The sequence below is a fragment of the Heptranchias perlo genome, chromosome 24, assembly GCF_035084215.1.
Source record: "Heptranchias perlo isolate sHepPer1 chromosome 24, sHepPer1.hap1, whole genome shotgun sequence".
NCBI classification, from domain to species: Eukaryota; Metazoa; Chordata; class Chondrichthyes; order Hexanchiformes; family Hexanchidae; genus Heptranchias; species Heptranchias perlo.
In genome coordinates, this window is record NC_090348.1 from 42525429 (window position 1) to 42548264 (window position 22836).

The 22836-nt window shown below is 46.5% G+C and overlaps 1 protein-coding gene across 6 annotated transcripts in view; it reads right to left on the reverse strand.

The window, feature by feature from the left end:
- plxna4 (plexin A4) overlaps positions 1–22836 on the reverse strand; it is a 552119-nt gene that overhangs the window by 481268 nt on the left and 48015 nt on the right. Inside the window, exon 4 of one of the 6 annotated variants that reach the window (XM_068005173.1) lies at positions 10425–10844. The exons of the other annotated variants lie outside the window; for them this stretch is intronic. Within the exon in view, the coding sequence (XP_067861274.1) occupies positions 10770–10844 (75 nt within the window). The 3' untranslated portion in view covers positions 10425–10769. Of the gene's footprint in view, positions 1–10424; positions 10845–22836 lie in introns of those variants that run through there. 6 annotated transcript variants of the gene reach the window in all.

A 22836-nucleotide genomic window follows, 5' to 3' on the forward strand; every position in this document is an offset into this window, starting at 1 on the left:
TTTAAATCCCTCCATGGCCTTGCCCCCCCGCCACCCACCGTGTAACCTCCTCCAGCCCTCCGAAATTGCTGCGCTCCTCTAATTCTTGCCCGATTTTAATCACTCTACCATTGGCGGCCGTGCCTTCAGCTCCATGGGCCCTAAGCTCTGGAATTCCCTCCCTAAACCTCTCCGCCTCTGACTCCTCCCTTTAAGACACTTCTTAAAACCTACCTCTTTGCCCAAGCTTTTGGTCACCTGTTCTAATATCTCATTATGTGGCTCGGTGTCAAATTTTGTTTGAAAATCGTTCCTGTGATGTGCCTTGGTACATTTTACGACATTAAAGGCACTTTGATAAATGCAAGTTATTGTTGTGGTAATGTATAACTTGCCTATTAGAGGAGGTGTTGCCCAGAAGACTGCATCAAACCTGTGGAAGTTCGGTGGCTCATTTGCAAGGGACTACATTCAAACAATGGGGACGGGAGGGAGAGTGGGTAACCTCACAGCCCTGCTCAGATGTGTTCTGGAGCTTGTCTCTTGTGACTTATCACATCATTTGATTGTCTCTTCACTTGTCTTGCCAACCCTATCCCTCCCTCCTGTTCATTAGAATGATAGCCTGTGCAGTAAGATATTAGTTGATTAACCCCTTGAAGCCTGCATTGACATCTTCACCCTAAATAAATTAAAAACCAGCAGTAAACTGTGACAGAGAGAATAATGGAATGAATAAAACATTTCATAGGCCAGGTCAATACCGTGGCTACAAGAGCAGGCCAGAGGCTGGGTACTGTGCATGGAGTGGCCAAGCTCCTACAAGTCCAACTACTCCATCAAGCCTATCCCACCAAGACACGGTGCAAGCTGCACAAACCATCTGCCCCCACCCCCCTCCTTCGCCTCCCCAAAAGACAAACTCCAAGGAAGGACAAAGAAAGAAAAAGGAATAAACTCTCGCTATTGATTCATCGTCACTATATCAATATCCTAGAATTCTCTACTTAATATCTTTGTGGAATCACCATCCCCACACGGACTGCAGCGGTTCAAGGAGAAGGCCCACCACCACCGTCTCAGGGCAACCAGGGGTGGGCAATAAACGCAGCTGGGCCAGCCTTGCCCACATCCCAAGACCAATGTAGAAAAATGTACCTGCCTTTTCTTAAAAGGGGCACAGGTCTTCATGAAAGAGTGTTTGGCAAACACTAACCACACATGACCAAAACCATTCTGATGCACATCAGAGCATCAGTTGTGTGAGGTATCTTTGGTTGAGGAGAAATGGTGCTTCGTCGCATGCTCAAAACAAAGAGCAAATTTGCAAAATACTTCTCCTTGAAGACAGGGGAAGGGAAATGCTGGGACTGAGAATATTACACCTTTAATATCTCTCATTCTGGTATTGGACAAGATGGCCTCTACCCACACAACGAGCTCCCTATCTCAAGCAAACCTTTATCTAAAAAATGTGTTTCCCTCTACTTTTCTCACCTCAAGGTGCTGACGTTAGCTGCAGTATGGTTTAATGTTGGCTAGTGATACCTCTCCCAGGGGCCCACCCTTCACGACAGTGAGTGTTATCTCCCCTAGTAAGCATCACAGATGCTCTAATATTCTAGTCCCAGCATTTCCCTTCCCCTGTCCTTTCAGTTTCATTCACTCATCCCAACTCTACCCCTTCTCCTCCCACGCCACCCACAGTCTTTCTCAGACCCCCCTTCTTCCTTTCCCCATACCGTTAACCCTGAACACTCCCTTCATCCAGACTTCACGTCCTCCCATTTTGGTGATCCAGCAATACCAACCAAAGAGACGAGTGAGGAACCAGTGTGTGTGTGTGTGTGTGTGTGTGTGTGTGTGTGTGTGTGTATATATATATATATATATATATAGAGAGAGAGAGAGAGATGTGTGTGTGTAGGGAGAGAGAGAAAGAATGTGTGGCCGAGGTAATTTGGCACTGAAAGAGTTAAGTCAAATGACTGGAGCGTGATGACAAACCAGAAGTAAGAGATGGTTGCTATAGATACCGTGCAGTGGTGAGGACTCCTCCGAGTAATGAATGCCCTTCACACTTTTCAAAAGATAAGAGCTTTCATCATAACATCTTCAAAAGGTGCTAATCTAAAAATCTTTGTGCGACACCTTGCAAAACAGGAAGTAGATTGGAAGTGGAATGATTCTGAAATGCAAGTGCTCAGAATTAACGCTTTTTAAATTATCTTCATTTTATTTTTAGACCACCAAAAAAAAACCATCAGCCTGGATCATGAGTGAAGAAGTAGATCCAACACTGTGTCCTGTTGACCTCTAATAACCTCTTGTACCAATGGTAAATAACCATATGGCCAAAATGACCAAGTCGTGTCCCATGAGGCCCAATATCACACTACCAACTGGTTCGCTGTGATGTCACGTCTAAGATCATTGAACTAGCGACACATGACCTGGGACCACACTGGCGTTAGAAAGGCAATGCCAGACTTGACCACCTTTTAACGCTGGAGGAAGCACTACAAAGAACAGTAATGCGTAAACTACACGGCTGGCCTGTACAGACGGACAGAGAGATAGGATGTTGCATTAATGCTCGCTCCACTACCACTCTCATGAACAAGTTAAATAGACATGGAATTTTTAAAAAATATTTATTGCTGGGATGTGGGCAACACTGGGAAGCCAGTATTTATCCCTAGTTATCCTAAGGGCATTAAGAATCAACCACATAGCGAGAGACGACAACCACAAAGAGACCAGACTGGGTAAGGGTAGGAGATTCCCTTCCCTGAAAGACTTTAGCGATCCAGTTGGGTTTTTATGACATTCCAGCAGCTTTCATTTTCTGCTGCCAGCCCACAAATCACCAGATTTACTGAATTTAATTTTGTGACTTGTCATGGTGGGAAGTGTTAACCATAGCTCAGTGGTAGCACTTGCATCTTGGAGTCAGAAGGTTGTGGGTTCAAGCCCCTCCTAGAGACTTAAGTACATAATCCAGGCTGACACTTCTGTGCAATACTGAAGTAGCGCTGCACTGTCGGAGGTACCGTCTTTCAGATGTGACATTAAATTGAGGCCCCATCTGCCCCCTCAGGCGGATGTAAAAGATCCCGCAGCACTATTTGAAGAGGAGCAGGGAAGCTCTCCCAGTATCCTGGCCAATGCTTATCCCTCAACCTAAAAAACACAGATCACCTGCTCATTTATTTTACTGCTGTTTGTGGGACCTTGCTGTGCGCAATTTGGCAGCTGCATTTCCTATATTACAACAGTGACTACACTTGGCTGTGTAGTGCTCTGGGATGTCCTGAGGTCGCAAAAGGTGCAAAATAAAGGCAAGTTTTTTCTTTCACCTTTAGGATTGGAATTCACAACTTCTAGGTTGCTAGTCCAGCACCATAACCACTGGGCTACCATGCCCTAGGCAACCTAAACGACCGATTCCTCACTTTGTGTTCCCAGCAAAAATGGCATTATCACAGGTAATTCACAATTTCCACCCTGCCCCATTGGATGTCGGTTGGAGGAGCTGCAGCCAGTAAGGGACACTGCTACACACATTTTGGCTATTGCCCAACATTCAACCAGTTTGGCCAACAGTCTGGGAAGTCGCAGTGGCAAGGCAAGCCTTACAATTCCCTTAGGTTTCCACCTGCAGAGCCAACTCGCTCGAATGCACCATGCCCAACAATACATAGGCCAGTGCAACCGCCGCTGTGCGTCACAAGGAGATGCACGCCCTCGCCTGGCCGCTCCCTGCAACAAACCAGTGGGTAAAACAAGAGTAGTGCACGTGTTTGATCAGAAACTTGAGAAGCAGAAGGCAACCTGGAGCCCTTCCTGACCCAGACAACCCCAGTATGGATACCCCCTCCCCTCAAGAAAACAAGAGTGGGCCAACTCTGGAAAAAAAAACACAGCTGGCAACATCGGGTACGGTATCATAGTAGTTATGTTACTGGAATAGTAATCTAGAAGCCTGGACTAATAATCTGGAGTCATGAGTTCAAATCCCACCATGGCAGCTGGGGAATTTAAATTCAATTAATTAAATAAAATCTGGAATTAAAAAAACCCACCATCAATAACCCACAGCAATGTGGTTGATTCTGAAATGGCCTTGCATGCCACTCTTTTGTACAATCTCGTGACAAAAGTCATAAGAATAAAACCAGACGGACCACCCGGCATCGGACCACGACTCTTCCATCACCATCCCTGGGTATGTCCTGTCCCACCGGCAGGACAGACCCACCAGAGGTGGCAGTACAGTGATATACAGCCAGGAGGGAGTGGCCCTGGGAGTCCTCAATATGGAATCAGACCCCATGAAATCTCATGGCATCAGGCCAAACATGGGCAAGGAAACCTCCTACTGATGAATCAGTCCTCCTCCATGTTGAGCACCACTTGGAAGAAACACTAAGGGTAGCAAGGGCACAGAATGTACTCTGGGTGGGGGATTTAAATGTCCATCACCAAGAGCGGCTCAGTAGCACCACTACTGACCGAGCTGGCCGAGTCCTGAAGGACATAGCTGCCAGACCGGGCCTGCGGCAGGTGGTAAGCGAACCAACGAGGGGAAAACCTACTTGACCTCGTCCTCACCAATCTACCTGTCGCAGATGCATCTGTCCACGACAGTATTGGTAGGAGTGACCACCGCAGTCCTTGCGGAGATGAAGTCCTGTCTTCACACTGAGGACACCATTCAACTACCACTGTGCTAAATGGATAGATTCAGTCCAGCTCATGAGGCGCTGTGGGCCATCAGCAGCAGCAAAATTGTATTCCAGCACAATCTGTAACCTCATGGCCCGGCATATTCCTCACTCTACGGTTATCAAAAAGCCAGGGGATCAACCCTGGTTCAATAAGCAGTGTGGAAGAGCATGCCAGGAGCAGCACCAGGCATACCTAAAAATGAGGTGCCAACCTGGTGAAGCTACAGCACAGGACGACATGCATGCTAAACAGTGGAAGCAACATGTTATAGACAGAGCTAAGCGATTCCACAACCAACGGATCAGATCATAGCTCTGCAGTCCTGCCACATCCAGTCGTGAATTGTGGTGGACAATTAAACAACTAATGGGAGGAGGCTCTGTGAATATCCCCATCCTCAATGATGGCAGAGTGAGTGCAAAAGACAAGGCTGAAATGTTTGCAACCATCTTCAGCCAGAAGTGCCGAGTGGATGATCCATCTCAGCCTCCTCCCGATATCCCCACCATCACTGAAGCCAGTCTTCAGCCAATTCCATTCACTCCACGTGCTAGCAAGAAACGGCTGAGTGCACTGGATACAACAAAGGCTATGGGCCCCAACAACATCCCGGCCGTCGTGCTGAAGACTTGCGCTCCAGAACGAGCCACGCCTCTAGCCAAACTGCTCCAATACAGATACAACACTGACATCTACCCGACAATATGGAAAATTGCCCAGGTATGTCCTGTCCAAAAAAGCAGGACAAGTCCAATCCGGCCAATTACCGCCCCATCAGTCTACGCTCAATCATCAAAGTGATGGAAGGTGTCGTCGACAGGGCTATCAAGCGGCACTCACTCACCAATAACCTGCTCACCGATGCTCAGTTTGGGTTGCTCTAGACTTTATTACAGCCTTGGTCCAAACATGAACAAAAGAGCGGAATTCCAGAGGTGAGGTAAGAGTGACTGCCCTTGACATCAAAGCAGCATTTGATAGAGTGTGGCACCAAGGAGCCCCAGTAAAATTGAAGTCAATGGGAATTAGAGGGAAAACTCTCCAGTGGCTGGAGTCATACCTAGCACAAAGGAAGATGGTAGTGGTTGTTGGAGGCCAATCATCTCAGCCCCAGGACATTGCTGCAGGAGTTCCTCAGGGCAGTGTCCTGGGCCCAACCATCTTCAGCTGCTTCATCAATGACCTTCCCTCCATCATAAGGTCAGAAATGGGAATGTTCGCTGATGATTGCACAGTGTTCACTTCCATTCGCAACCCCTCAGATAATGAAGCAGTCCGTACCCGCATGCAGCAAGACCTGGACAACATCCAGGCTTGGGCTGATAAGTGGCAAGTAACATTCGCGCCAAACAAGGGCAGCAGGCACATGGGAACACCACCACCTGCACGTTCCCCTCCAAGTCACACACCATCCCGACATGGAAATATATCGCCGTTCCTTCATCGTCGCTAGGTCAAAATCCTGGAACTCCCTACCTAACAGCACTGTGGGAGAACCTTCACCACACGGACTGCAGCGGTTCAAAAAGGCGGCTCACCACCATCTTTTCAAGGACATTGAGGGATGGGCAATAAACGCTGACCTTGCCAGCGACGCCCACATCCCGTGAACGAATAATAAAAAAAATCTCCCCTCCTAAAGCCCCACAAATAGGGCAACAACTGCAAGGCCCCTCTCTACCTCGGCAGCCCTTTAATATCCCCAGACCAGCCAAACCCGCAGAGAGGGAATGTTGCCAAACTATATCAACCCACAATGTGGGCACTGACTACTCCAAAAAAGACAATTTAATCTCCAGTAATCACATGAACTACAGGCTCAAGGGGCTGAATGGCCTATTCCTGGCCCGATGTTCCTAACCCGTGCATTCAGTTCACAGAAATGGTTCACTTCCTCTGAAAGAAAATTTAGAAAGCAAGGGGATGGTTTTAGCACCTTATGCGCTTCTAATTAGGGACAACAGGCAGATCATTTCTGCAACAGTGAACTGGTCTAAACAAAGACAGCAGGCAACACATGGCAGCTTATGAAAACGCCACCAACTCATGCCTGCCTATCAGTGTTTGTGATGCTCACTCATAAATAAATTAGAAGCACATTCACAGTGTCCGCTTCTTTACATTATGAGGTGAAATTGTCAATTAAATGCTGCACTCTGACAGTATTTAGGGGAGCACGCAATGAACAGCATCAATTACTTGCGCCCTAACTAGCAGAATCCATTAAATTGATTGAGAAGGCTGGTGATGAACTGCCACTAGAATAGGCCAAGTGGGCGTGTAGCCACCAGCTCCTCCCATCAGCAACTGAAATATCAGACAGGCTTGGTAACTAAGGTGTCAGCCGTAGCTCAGTCGGTAGCACACTTGCCTCGGAATCAGAAGGTCATGGGTTCAAGTCCTGCTTCAAAGACTTGAGCACAAAATCTCGGCTGACACTCCAGTGCCAGTACTGACGGAGTGCTGCACTGTCGGAGGTGTCGTCTTTCAGATGAGTCATTAAATCGAGGCCCTTCTGTCCTCTCGGGTGGACGTAAAAGATCCCACAGCACTACTTCGAAGAGCAGGGGATTTCTCACCGTGTCCTGGACTATATTTATCCCTCAACCAACATCACTAAAAAAAAAACAGATCATCTGGTCATTATCACATTGCTGTTTGTGGGACCTTGTTGGCAGCTGTGTTGCTTATATTGCAACAGTGACTACACTTCAAAGAAGTACTTCATTGGCTGTAAAGTGCTTTGCGACATCCCGAGGTCATGAAAGGTGCTATATAAATGCAAGTTTGTTCTTTCCATCTACCCACTGTGTGTATGTAAAGGGACAATGCAATCTGATAACCTTCACCCCATTCCGCACATCGGTCATGAAAAGGGTTCAGTACTAGAGCAACTGGAAACTTGGCATAAGAGCTGCTGCTGCTGACTCGAGGGGAGGGGAGGTACTTGTGGTCTGAGAAACCATAAAGCTAGAGCTCACCCGATGGTTTAGATAGAAACTGCACTGCACAGTTGGGAACCATGCCCTACAGACCAGGGAGACATCCTCTCTTCTGTCAGTGTCAGCATGCTATTCAGCCATCAGTGAGACCACAAGGATTCAACCACCAGTCTGTGCTGATCTCAGCTGGGATAGTGACATTGGTCACAGTGTCTCTGGGCTAGGGGGAGGGAACAAAGTTGTCCCAGTTCCTGCTCGTGAGCACTATCTAGTGACTCCCTGCAGCAAAGTCCGCATTTGCGGACAATCAAGTAAAACAGGATCAGGCTGGGCTGTGATATTTCCCATGGTTGAATAGCCTGCCGACACAGACTGCAAATTAAGAAAGGCCAGTTGGTGCCCATATAACTGTACCCAAATATTAGTTACACTGCAGGTATTAGCTTGAGACCAATAAGAAAAAAAAGCATATTGGCATTTACAGCCTTTGAAGAGGCTAAGATCTGTGTCTAAAGTTAATGACAGTCCTCAAAGACAATTCTACAACTATATTTCATCATGCTATTTATATTTGGCATTAGAAATTTCAGTTAGCAGGGATAAAATGGATTGTAATTATTTTTTTTTGCATGAATTATTCTATTAGTGCCTGTCTTATTATTGGTACATTTACTTCATGGATCATAGTGAAGAGAGCTGATTTGTTGCTCTTTTAAGAATATGAAATTTGGACCAAAGTTTGATACAGGAAGTATGTTGTGCAAGACTAAAAATGTCCACTTTCATGCTGTTTTAAAAAAAGATTACTCAGGATTGCTTACAGTAAGTCAAGTGCTGTTTTGTACGAACAAAAGCATTTTACCGTGTAACGCAGAAAGCATTATTCTGCTGCTAAAGTGTCCTCGTGGGTCCCTTTAAGGCAAAAAGGTGTAATTGCTCTGTATTCTTGAAATTAATACCTGGGTTAGTTACAGGACAGGCTGACTTTCTTCCTCAAAGTGTCTCAAGGCCACAAAATCTAATTGTTAAGCAACCAGAGAGTTTAGACTAATCAGAGTTGAATTGTTGTTTGATCAGGGAATTTTGTACATTATCAGTTTCAAGTTGTGCAGCTCAGAAAAAAGACAGCATTAAAACACCACCTTTTCTCCCCCCTCAGTTTGGGGTTGCTCTGTATATTTAAGGTAATTGGCAAAAGAGCCAGAGGTGAGACGAGAAGACAATTTTTTAGGCAGCGAGTTGTAATGATCAGGAATGCACTGCCTGAAAGGGTGGTGGAAGCAGATTCAATAGTAACTTTCGAAGGAGAATTAAATAAATAATTGAAGGGGAAAAAATTGCAGGGCTATGGGGAAAGAGCAGGGGAGTGGGACTAATTGGCTAACCCTTTCAAAGAGCCGGCACAGGCACAATGGGTCGAATGGCCTCCTTATGTGCTGTAAGGATTCTATGATATGGAACACTGAGATGTCTGTCTGTACTGACGTGCTGTTTTTTGAATTGTTATTATATATAATTCCCATTGCACCCAGGGGGGTTTGTGTACATATTGCAGCACATTAAAGATTCATCACTGTTAATCAATAAGATTTGAACATAAATTACACAGATGGCTTCGAGTGAAAAGAACACAGTAACCCTGGGGACAGCAACAGGATCAGGACAGTTAAATCTCGCAAAGACTAAAAGACTAAGGGATATGGCAAACGTCCCATTCCTCTCAATACAATTCTAAGAATTCCAAGTAAAAGGAACACAGCAATATAATTTTCGTGTGAAACTCAAAGAGAGTTGTAAAATTCACACTCCCCTTGTTTTGAAATCATTTGGAAAAACAAATACTTAATTGCTGTTACAGCCTGAGGAAAGCCGCACTTCGAGTTGTTTCAAACTGTTTACCCCAAATGTTTCCAATTCGCTTTTATACGACATTTTTTCTTCTGCATCAGGAAACTCACGGCGGGTTTTCCCAGCCCGTAACCCAGTCTCCCTACACCGGAGTGGACAGTGATGCTATTTTGACTTTCTGGTCAATAACAGCAGCTTCTTAAGGGCTTCTCCTGAGAAAGGCTTACAGGATGCAGCATTGGAGTTACATAAACCAACAAGAGTCCGAGATTCGATCCCTGTTCCCTGCTGAGTTTGATGATGTTGGACAAGCAGGAGTGGGTGGAATGTAACTGCTTAGAGGGGGGAGAGGGTTCCTGACCAGAGAAAGAAAAAAAAAGAGAAAAAGAGAAAGGAAAGAGAAAATAAATGTGTGTATACTCATACGGACGTCAGGCAAGAATAGATTTGGGCTGGTATTTGTTGCCTTCCACAGTCAAATAGCCTGTTAACATTTTCCCGGTACTTCACACATGAAGAATAGTTGCTTAGCCAAGGTACAGGAGGGTTGACAGCCTCCATGTAACCATGTTCCTTCATGCATCACTGTCTTCAGGAAGAAGGTGGGGGGGGGGGTGCTGAAGAGAAACATATAATTGGGGGAAAGAAGAGATAATTGGGGCAAATAAGAGATATTTAGGGGTGCAACAGTATTGAAGACATGAATTGCCATTTGACAAAGATGTTCTCCAGTCCTTCCGACAATCCTGAAAACTGCATCCAACACAGGCAAGTTCAACGGATCCGAACCATCCCTGTGTTTAGAATCGTCACTTTTCATCTTAGGAAACACAGCAGCTGCTCTAATCCATGCAGCCAGCTAATAAATTTTAACGGAAAACAAAACGCTTTTCTAATTAAGGCTCTTGATTCTCCTTTTTAAAAAAAAAGCACAAGGAGAAAAAGTTCCTAAAAGACAACATTACAAAAAATGTAAAGGGCACTCTCGTTGCGCCAAGTGTTGGCAGATTGCCATGCCAAAGCCAGCGTCTTAGTTAGCTTAAAATTAACATTTCTAATAACCAGCTAATTTAACATTGGCAGCTCCTGGCACAGTCGAATTACACACAGAGCAATGGCCTCTCTCTGCAGTCATGGTTATCGTACATCAGTCAAGATCAGCTCAGCAAGAATCAAAAGACGCAAACTTCAGCAAGCACCGAAACGTTATTTGATTAGTGTCTGATGATAAGAGGTCCATTCCTGCTGCACCAGGAGCTTGGCACCGAGTCATCCCCTGGGTTCAGATGTCACTTCACATACCCTGTCCTTCGGGGTCAGCTGAGAGGCTGCGAGCGAGGTAGCCTGTTGGAAGGAAGATGTGTCGGTCAGATCCCGAGAATAGTGAGCAACAGAGGGGGATAAATGGATCGGTTTGGAATTGGTGCCATTCCAACTTGGACATATATCGGCCGTTCCTTCGTCGTCGCTGGGTCAAGATCCTGGAACTCCCTACCTAACAGCACTGTGGGAGAACCTTCACCACACGGACTGCAGCAGATCAAGGCGGCGGCTGACCACCACCTTCTCAAGGGCAACTAGGGATGGGCAATAAATGCCAGTCTTGCCAGCGATGCCCACATCCCGAGAACGAATATATATTCACTCCGATACAAGCAGCGGGCGGGGAGAGTAGTAAAACGCTTCCCTTCGTTCTAAAATGTAAACCATGAAACTCAGCCGAAAAGGCCAGATTTTAGCATTGCTTCTTTTTAAATTAGTGATCTAATATTCAGGTTCTGTTTGCGACGGAGAGCTAACGGATAGTGTCACTCATTGGAAAGAAGCCAGCCTGTGGCTTACTTCCTATCTCTGTAACCTCCTCCAGCCCGAGATCTCTGCGTTCCTCCAATTTTGGCCTCCTGTGCATTTCCTTCACCCCATCATTGGCGGCCGAGCCTTCAGCTGTCTTGGCCCCAAGCTCTGGAATTCCCTCCGTAAACCTTGCCGCCTCTCTACCTCTCTCTCCTCCTTTAAGACTCTCCTTAAAACCGGCCTCTTTGACCAAGCTTATGTCACCTGCCCCAATATCTCCTTATGTGGCTCGGTGTCAAATTTTGTCTGATTACGCTTCAGTGAAGCGACTTGGAACGTTTTGCGACATCAAAGGCGCTATATAAATGCAAGTTTTTGTTGTCGCTGTCTAAAGGGCTATTTCTTGTTGTTTTTGGTGGTAGCATTCCCGCCTCTGAGTCAGAGAGGTGCAGCGTTCGAACCCCTGCTCCAGACAGTCCTGACGAGCTCCGGCTTTAAATTCTGGGTTAATATCCAGCGGGATACTTGCGTTCAGGAGTTGCAGATTTTACGGGTTGTGGGAGCCCAGAAAACCCTCCTGCCGTATAGTACTAACCACACTATGGGCTGATATAGCAATGGTTATGGTCATGGAAGGAGTGTTCACAACACGGCCTGTCAGACTGTTAACCAGCCTGTGAATTCTTCCCTTTTGGAGAACAGTGTGAAGCAGTGGAACTGTGAAAAAACATGAAAAATAAACAAACTACTTGAAACAACTGAAACTGGTCGTACTTCAATTTAAAAAAAAATTCTTACTGTGGGATGGATTTTAACCTTACCCGCCTGGCGGAAGCCGGGGGGAGGTGGCAGCAGTTGAAAACGAGGTTACTGACCCACTCTGAACTCGACCCTTTCCCGCCATTCCCCCATTTTACCCTGCAGGGTTCTGCAGGCGGGTTAGGCGCTCGCCTTAATCAGGCAGGGGCCTCGTGAATTGATGCAAATCGGGGTCCCATTACGACCAAAGGACCCCGATCGCATTTTAACCGGGGTGGGGGGTGCTGAGCGGCTGAAGACAGCCTGCAGCTAAGCGGGGGAAACCAACTTTAGCCCCATACACCTCCCTGACTAACACCCTGACTGCGATTATCTAAGGCAGCACAGACAAGGAATCGACCTGGAACTTCACTGGTTTTCACAGCTCACTTATACACCAGGCAATGCATTTCTCAACTGAGTCACTGACAGAGTATGACCTCGCCCTTTCAACAGGAACATAAAACCATAACCTCTTAGAATCATACAGCACAAAAGGAGGCCATTTGGCCCATCTTGCCTGTGCCGGCCCTTTGAAAGAGCTATCTAATTAGTCCCATTCTCCTGCAATTTTTTTTCCCCTTTCAAGTATTTATCCAATTCCAGTTTGAAAGTTACTATTGAATCTGCTTTCACCACTCTTTCAGACAGTGCATTCCAGATCATCATAACTCGCTGCGTAAAAAATTCTCTCCTCATCTCACCGCTGGCTCTTTTGCCAATTACCTTAAAAATGCCAATTACCTTGTTCACCAATTGTGTAGCAAGAAAAAAAAAAGTGAAATTAATATAAATTAATGCAGCTTCCTATCTCATTTACATAACCCCAGCATCCTCTCCACAGGGACTATTATTATTATTTGTAAAAAAATTTTTCTTACTTCCCTCCTTCTCCTGCAGACGCTATCACATTCCTGAGGTACAGTTCCACAGGCTCTCCCAGCTCCTTACCCAAGTGGCCATTATTCACGCAGTGAGACAAGGCTATTCCACTTCCCGGCCAACATTTATCCCTCAACCAACATCACTAAAAACAGATTATCTGGTCATTTAACACAGGTTTGTTTGTGGGAGTTTGCTGTGCGTAAATGGGCTGCCGCGTTTCTCTATGTTATAACGCTTGACTGCACTTCTCAAAAAAAGTACGCCATTGGCCGTCAAGTGATTTTGGGACGTCCTGAGGTGGTGGAAGGCGCTATAGAAATGCAAGTTCTTTTACTGGGCAGGATATAATCACAGCCGAGCCTAATCCCCGCCCTCGCCCAATACCCAAGCGAATGCCATTTGCCGCAGGGGTCACTGGAAGAGGGTGAGGGACTGGATCCCCGACCGAGTCTTCACCGTCCCTGACGCCAATCGCAGCCAGCGGTCGTAACTGTGCAAAGACTGGGGAAACTAAACCCTCGGGGACCTTGAGGGTCTTCACGACTCAGCTACTCGGTTCAGGGGAGCTTTCGCAGGCTGCACTTAAATGCCCCTCAATCACTCGCCGAAGCTGTCCCGGCTAGGATGCTGCCACTAGTTTCACCGGCACATCTCAACACGAAGAAATAACCTGCAGCAATTATACCCATCCTTCTCTGAAAAGTAGGTTAACTTGTTGATTTGGAAACAACAATGAATGGAGGAAGCCTTGCATAACAGTCCCACAGGGTCTTTTTGATAAACGTAATGTAATACTGGAGCACGGTTTCAAGGCTCCGATTTGATTTTTTTTTTAATGCCCAAAACAGCAGTGGAACAAATCAATTTATATTTACTTGATTACGTTTAAAATTGATTATTACTGTTCCAGTCCAGGCTGGTAGAGAGCATCTATTCAGATTAATGACCAGCAGCCCTTCAGTCATTTTGTGCAACAGTTTCTCAATTAGAACCTTGGACGTGCAATATAAAAAAAATACAATTGTTAACCTAAAATCTGTTACGAACTGTAATGTGAGTATTTCTTATATATTTTTTTATATATCCAAGAGCTCGCGTCGTCCATTGTGCCAAGTAGATGCCAGGCTTCGCACCAGAGAGGAAAAATTAAGAGAGCCAGCGTGGAGGCTGCTATCATAACCATCACCTGGCAATCATTGGCAGTGGCAAGGTGTCGGCCTCAGCTCAGTTGGTAGCGCTCTCGCCTCCGAGTCAGAAGGTTGTGGGTTCAAGTCCCACTCCAGTGATTTGAGCATATAATCCAGGCCAACACTCCTAGTGCCAGTACTGAGGGAGCACTGCACTGTCGGAGGTGCTGTTTCTCGGATGAGACTTTAAACAGAGGCCCTGTCTGCCCCGTCAGGTGGTCGTAAAAGATTCCATGGCACTATTTCGAAGAAGAGCAGGGGAGTTCTCCCTGGTGTCCTGGTCAATATTTATCCCTCAACCAACATCATTAAAACAGATGATCCGGTCATTTATCACATTGCTGTTTGTGGGAGCTTGCTGTGCGCAAATTGGCTGCCGCGTTTCCTACATTACAACAGTGACGACAATTCAAAAAGTGCTTCATTGGCTGTAAAGTGCTTTGGGACATCCTGAGGTCGTGAAAGGCGCTATATAAATACAAGTTCTTTCTTTTCTTCTTTTAGCAAAGGTGCCTGAACAGGTTGTCCAATTGCTGCCTTTGGTTGGGAAAGGAGCAGGGGAAGCCGAAGATTTGACTTTATTTAGTGTTTAATCACATCTTTTGAAATGTCTGAAAGTACTTCACACAATGAATTACTTTCCTGAGCCCTGTACGTAAACAAACGTCAAAACATAAGGCGGTAGATTATCACTTTCAGCAGTGGCGAAAAACAGATGGTAGCGGATCAGGAGCACATTACACACCCCGCCCAGTTTCAGGGTGTATCGTGGGCACCGTGGGCACCCAATTTTACTACTGCCCGTTTTCCACCACCGACAAAAGTGAAAATCAACCCTAAGGAGTCTGGCCCTTAAAATAAATACATTCGACTTGGGGAGCAAGACATTGATGAAACACAATTACCCTTTCACCTTTGCGACCTGCATTCAATTCAAACCCAGTCTTGATTACATCGAAAGGATGAACATCTTCTCTCTCGGACAGCTGTAATTTGGATTGTAATCAAAGTCTGGGGTAGTCCCATCCCAGTTCTGACTGGGCACTAGGTCCACAGCATAAGGTAATTGTGGCAGCAAAATGAGGTTATTTAATAGATATCAAGGATAATAGATGGGGCTGGCAATCATGTTAGAAGGCAGTAACTCAATAAAGCGGTTGTAAGGACATCAGTAACCAGAGAAGCTGTTTACAACCATGAGATTCTATTACCGGCAGACAACTGTTAGTCTACATATCTGAGAGGTGGTTATTGCCTTGAAGTTACATTGTGCCCCTGCACTCTCCTTAAACCCTTTCTCTCCCTGAGCCCACATTACTTCACCTCTCCCCAACTTCAAAAGCCTCAATATGTATCTCTCCCCACCTTCAAAAGCCCCAAACATCCCTCTCCCCCTCCCCCCCCCCCCCAATTCCAGCTGGGTGCCCCTCCGAACCCTTCTCCCAATTCCGGCTGGGTGCCCTTCCCAACCCTTCTCCCAGTTCCGGCTGGGTCGATCCCCTAATGCTTCTCCCTCACTTTTTCTTTTAAACTGTGTTACACTTCAATACTCAGCTCTACGTTAGTAGATATACACCGTTTGCCATCTCCCAGATTCAGTCATTAGCGTTCAACATTCAGCTGCCTGCCACAACATTCAAGCAACAATCAGGACAATCTCTACAATTAAACATTAATTCTCACCCAACTGCACTAGACTTTTGTCCAAAGGAATGTTGACGCATTGTTAATCTGTGCCTAATCCCTTAGACACAGTAGTTAATAGTTTTAGTTTTCTTTCTCTAAACGGCAGCGTTTGCTTCAGGGTGGTATGATCATCAGATGTAATGTGCCCCACATTGCGTGATGAGCTTATTGTGTTGAGCACAACTCCCAAGGCTGCACAGTACCTTGTGATATCAATGTGGCCTCAATGCCCGAGCTGATGATTCAAATTTTCAAAAAAAAGTTTCACATATTATGGATTTAATCAATTTTCTTGGCATCTTAAAAGGAGCAGTATCACTATGGTAAAAGGGTCTTCAAAAGCACTCTACTACACAAAACGATGCAACAGCTAAAAGAGTAACGTAGCCTGGTCAGTTTGGTGCTGTGTCCTTAAAAATCTCACCTGGTTCCATGCAAGAACTTTGACGTCATCCACGGAAGTGATTTAAATAGCTCGGGTAGAACCTCTAATCCAGTTTATTATTTCACCCCCACATTGGGAACAAGTTAAACTTCAACTTCTTTTCCTATCTCATCAACTGAAGGGTCAACAAAGTCCTTGTTGCCTTTTTGTTTAACCCCTTCCATCACCTCTATAAATGTTCCTAAGCACAGCGACTAAAATGGAACATAGCACTCCAAGTGATCGCGCCAATGTTTTATACGAGGTCTGTGCAACCTCCATCACTCTGCATCTGCTTTTAAACTTGGGTAATCTATTTACCTTAGCACTTACTGACATACAATCCAATAAAACTTTTGATCATCAGGTCCAGAACTTTTTCCCCCATGGCCCAAATCCCCCCAATGATTACAGTGTAGACCACTTCCCTGGCTGAGATCAGCTAATTCTACGTACCAGGGCTCAAAGCAGGAACCTTCTTGATCTGTATGGCTCACAATCACACTACGCAGTGCAGTTACCAAATAACCCATCGGGAAATCTAGATGAAGGGCCAAGGCTCAGTGCAGGATCACCGTCGAAAAGGTGAGCTAAAATTGAGAAGTAATGGATAGATGACACCAAGCTCTTGGTTTAACAACCTGCATACAGATACAGTAAAGGGGGTGGGGGAGGTGGGGGGGGGGGGCGGGGGGAGGTAGGGAAGGAGAGACTGAAGGAGTTGAGGAGATCTACAATTCTGAGATGCTGAGGAGAATAAAAAAAAGTAGGAGGCAACAAGGTTGCAATGCAACACAGTGAGGAAGAGGAGAATGAACGACATCTGTCCATTTTTGGATCTCTCACCTCCCACCTGCTCCTCATGCAGTGCCAAAACACTGTTCCAACACAATTTGTACAGAACAAGTTTAAACGATCTCATAATGTCACTGGGGACGGATCAGGGCATTGGATAATGGAATCGAGATCCATTGCTCCAGGTAAATCGGTCATGTAAACAGCCTCGGGTTTCAGTTCCTAATTTCTGATAACTTATTTAAAAAAACACACTGAAACCACTCTGAACCCCCGAGGGAAAAAAGGAGAAACTACCCATCAATAAAATCACAATGCTGTGACAAATTGATTTTACTCTATAGCCTGTTCAAACATTTCAGCCTCCCTAAGTGCGTCTCAGGTAAATTCCTCCAACGTTCTTTAATTAAATTCCGTCCCATCAATCGGCTGGTACTTTGTCTGTAATAACATTTTCACTGGAACTCAAGCAGCTTAATTTGTGGATAGCTTTTCGCTTCTGACATGTGCGAGAAGCAGTGACAACTGTTAGAACAACTAATCTTTTGTCTCATTTAATAAGAGTTATGCAAAAGACTAAGCTGATTTATCCCTTTAATGCGCTTGTGTCGAAGGCTGTGAAGGGCATGTAATTACCTTCTAGGTTTCTTACGACGACGGAAGAGGCTGGTGGTAAGGTCAAAGGTCATGCCGAAAAACAACCAGTGATGGCTCAGTGCACAAGTGGACCACTTGGTGTCGTACTGCGCCACACCGACCAAAACCGTAGACACGGCCGATGCCCAGTCTCTGTTGAGTTAGCTGGTCAAAACCTGGAGTGTCAAAACTGGGCTTCTACATTCCTCTGCTACAAAGGGCAAAAATGTTAAGCGGGTTTCCCACGACTAAAATATATACATGTGGATATCAGACCCCCCGCCAACCTCCAAAAAAAATGGTAGACGTAGAGAAAATGTTTCCAATTGTGGGGAGTCCAAAACTAGAGGTCATAAATATAAGATAGTCGCTAATAAATCCAATAAAGGAATTCAGGAGAAACTTCTTCACCCAAAGAATGGTTTGAAGGTGGAACTCGCGACAAGGAGTAGTTGAGGCAAATAGCATATGTTAATTGTATCCATGTGATTTATATCAATTAGTGTTAATTGTATTCAGGTAATGCATCAATTGGGAACTCTCTTGTCTCCATTGATAAGAGAGCTGATTTTTAAAAAATTCGTTCATGGGATGTGGGCGTCGCTGGCGAGGCCAGCATTTATTGCCCATCCCTAATTGCCCTCGAGAAGGTGGTGGTGAGCTGCCTTCCTGAACCGCTGCAATCCATGTGGTGAAGGTTCTCTCAGTGCTGTTAGTAAGGGAGTTCCAGGATTTTGACCCAGCGACGATGAAGGAACGGCGATAAATTTCCAAGTCAGGATGGTGTTGTTCCCATGTGCCTGCTGCCCTTGTCCTTCTAGGTGGTAGAGGTCGCGGGTTTGGGAGGTGCTGTCGAAGAAGCCTTGGCGAGTTGCTGCAGTGCATCCTGTGGATGGTGCACACTGCAGCCACAATGCGCCGGTGGTGAAGGGAGTGAATGTTTAGGGTGGTGGATGGGGTGCCAATCAAGCGGGCTGCTTTGTCCTGGATGGTGTCGAGCTTCTTGAGTGTTGTTGGAGCTGCACTCATCCAGGCAAGTGGAGAGTATTCCATCACACTCCTGGGGTGTGTGTGCGTGCGTGCGCGTATAAGGAGAATCTCTGTGAATAAAGGTTTGGAAACAACTGAAGATCAGGCTGCGGTACTCTATCCTTCACCATTATAACAGCATAGACACTTTTAAGGGAAGCTAGATTAACACATGAAGGAGAAAGGAATAATTGGCTGTAACGTGCTTTTGGACGTCGTGAAGGGCGCTATATAAATACACATCTTTCCTTTCTTTCATCTGACTCAGAGAGGGTTATGCTGATAGGGTTAGATGAGGAGGGGTGGGGAGAAGGTTCATGTAGAGTATAAACGCTGGTATAGAACAGTTAGGCCAAATGGCCTGTTTCTGTGCTGTAGACTCGATGTAAATTGGGTGTTTTGCTACTCAAGGTTGAATCGCTGGCTGATACTGCCTGGGCTTACAAACGAAGAGTGGTCCCTTGGGCTGCTGGCACTTGTAGACCAGGAGGAGGAGGAAATGGGGTCGAGGGAAATCGGAACAGTTTGAAAGCAAAGTCAAAGCAATTATTCACAGAGGCATTCATTCTGGAGAGAATGGGAGTTTGCCTGATTTACTGAGGCTTGTGTACCTGTGCTATGTATCTGTACAGCTTCCTTCCCCCCAATACACATCTGACCTTCTAGTCCTTTCTCCCTCATGTGTTCATCGAACTTCCCCTTAAAATGTATCTATGCTAGTCATGCTCCAATCCTGACCTTTCCCGAAAGATCTCTCACTTCAGAGGAGAGAGAATGAGATACTTCAAATCTGCCAGCACCAAGAGCGCCCAAGTCAATTATAGCAGATATCAACAACTTGCATTTATATAAGCGCCTTTAACGTAGTAAAAACGTCACAAGGCGCTTCACAGGGGCAATTATCAAACTAAATTTGACACCGAGCCACATAAGGAGATTAGGGCAGGTGACCAAAAGCTTGGTCAAAGAGGTAGGTTTTAAGGAGCGTCTTAGAAGAGGAGAGAGGGGTTGCGAGGCGGAGAGATTAAGGGGCTGAGTGCAAGACTGATGGGTTTTCTCAGAATTACGGAACTTTACAGCAGTCAGTGGTCTGCAACTTCTGGGATGTGCAAACCACAGCTGCACCAGTTCAAGCTAGAAGGTTCCAGGAAATCAAAGAGGATGAGTGTTGGCCCAATGGACGACTCCTCCCTTACAACAGTCTACTTAAAAAGTAGATAGCTGCAGATTCCAAACAATTACTATCCCACCAAGACACTGATTTGGAGATCCAAATATAGGAGTCTAAAACCCAAGTCTGAATTGGATTTGCTGGATTTTTTTAATCCCTCGGCTAGTCTGCTTCTGAATCGGTTATAAAAACTATGGTAGTCCAGGTATCCTGAAATCCAGGTGTATTCACAATGATTGTACTATCCATCAGTGCCAAGTGGCCATTCTACATTTGGGAGCCTAGACAATAAAGGGTAGGTAAATCAGACTTTCCTGTATCCACCACTGCCGGAGCACCATCAACACAAGGACTTTTTTTTTATTCGTTCACGGGATGTGGGCGTCGCTGGCGAGGCCGGCATTTATTGCCCATCCCTAATTGCCCTCGAGAAGGTGGTGGTTAGCCGCCTTCTTGAACCGCTGCAGTCAGTGTGGTGACGGTTCTCCCACAGTGCTGTTAGGAAGGGAGTTCCAGGATTTTGACCCAGCGACGATGAAGGAACGGCGATATATTTCCAAGTTGGGATGGTGTGTGACTTGGAGGGGAACGTGCAGGTGGTGTTGTTCCCATGTGCCTGCTGCTCTTGTCCTTCTAAGTGGCAGAGGTCGCGGGTTTGGGAGGTGCTGTCGAAGAAGCCTTGGCGAGTTGCTGCAGTGCACCCTGTGGATGGTACACACTGCAGCCACAGTGCGCCGGTGGTGAAGGGAGTGAATGTTTAGGGTGGTGGAAGGGGTGCCAATCAAGCGGGCTGCTTTATCTTGGATGGTGTCGAGCTTCTTGAGTGTTGTTGAAGCTGCACTCATCCAGGCAAGTGGAGAGTATTCCATCACACTCCTGACTTGTGCCTTGTAGATGGTGGAAAGGCTTTGGGGAGTCAGGAGGTGAGTCACTCGCCGCAGAATATCCAGCCTCTGACCTGCTCTCGTAGCCACAGTATTTATATGGCTGGTCCAGTTAAGTTTCTGGTCAATGGTGACCCCCAGGATGTTGATGGTGGGGGATTCGGCGATGGTAATGCCATTGAATGTCAAGGGGAGGTGGTTAGACTCTGTCTTGTTGGAGATGGTCATTGCCTGGCACTTATCTGGCGCGAATGTTACTTGCCACTTATGAGCCCAAGCCTGGATGTTGTCCAGGTCTTGCTGCATGCAGGCTCGGACTGCTTCATTATCTGAGGGGTTGCGAATGGAACTGAACACTGTGCAGTCATCAACGAACATCCCCATTTCTGACCTTATGATGGAGGGAAGGTCATTGATGAAGCAGCTGAAGATGGTTGGGCCTAGGACACTGCCCTGAGGAACTCCTGCAGCAATGCCCTTGGGCTGAGATGATTGGCCTCCAACAACCACTACCATCTTCCTTTGTGCTAGGTATGACTCCAGCCACTGGAGAGTTTTCCCCGATTCCCATTGACTTCAATTTTACTGGGGCTCCTTGGTGCCACACTCGGTCAAATGCTGCCTTGATGTCAAGGGCAGTCACACTCACCTCACCTCTGGAATTCAGCTCTTTTGTCCATGTTTGGACCAAGGCTGTAATGAGGTCTGGAGCCGAGTGGTCCTGGCGGAACCCAAACTGAGCATCGGTGAGCAGGTTATTGGTGAGTAAGTGCCGCTTGATAGCACTGTCGACGACACCTTCCATCACTTTGCTGATGATTGAGAGTAGACTGATGGGGCGGTAATTGGCCGGATTGGATTTGTCCTGCTTTTTGTGGACAGGACATACCTGGGCAATTTTCCACATTGTCGGGTAGATGCCAGTGTTGTAGCTGTACTGGAACAGCTTGGCTAGAGGTACAGCTAGTTCTGGAGCACAAGTCTTCAGCACTACAGCCGGGATGTTGTCGGGGCCCATAGCCTTTGCTGTATCCAGTGCACTCAGCCGTTTCTTGATATCACGTGGAGTGAATCGAATTGGCCGAAGTCTGGCTTCCGTGATGGTGGGGATATCGGGAGGAGGCTGAGATGGATCATCCACTCGGCACTTCTGGCTGAAGATGGTTGCAAACGCTTCAGCCTTGTCTTTTGCACTCACGTGCTGGACTCCGCCATCATTGAGAATGGGGATGTTTGCAGAGCCTCCTCCTCCCGTTAGTTGTTTAATTGTCCACCACCATTCACGACTGGATGTGGCAGGACTGCAGAGCTTTGATCTGATCCGTTGGTTGTGGAATCGCTTAGCTCTGTCTATAGCATGTTGCTTCCGCTGTTTAGCATGCATGTAGTCCTGAGTTGTAGCTTCACCAGGTTGGCACCTCATTTTTAGGTACGCCTGTGCTGCTCCTGGCATGCTCTTCTACACTCCTCATTGAACCAGGGTTGATCCCCTGGCTTGTTGGTAATGGTAGAGTGAGGAATATGCCGGGCCATGAGGTTACAGATTGTGCTGGAATACAATTCTGCTGCTGCTGATGGCCCACAGCGCCTCATGGATGCCCAGTTTTGAGCTGCTAGATCTGTTCTGAATCTATCCCATTTAGCACGGTGGTAGTGACACACAACACGTTGGATGGTGTCCTCAGTGCGAAGACGGGACTTCATCTCCACGAGGACTGTGCGGTGGTCACTCCTACCAATACTGTCATGGACAGATGCATTTGCGACAGGTAGATTGGTGAGGACGAGGTCAAGTAAGTTTTTCCCTCGTGTTGGTTCGCTCACCACCTGCCGCAGGCCCAGTCTAGCAGCTATGTCCTTCAGGACTCGGCCAGCTCGGTCAGTAGTGGTGCTACCGAGCCACTCTTGGTGATGGACATTGAAGTCCCCCACCCAGAGTACATTTTGTGCCCTTGCTACCCTCAGCGCTTCCTCCAAGTGGTGCTCAACATGGAGGAGGACTGATTCATCAGCTGAGGGAGGACGGTAGGTGGTAATCAGCAGGAGG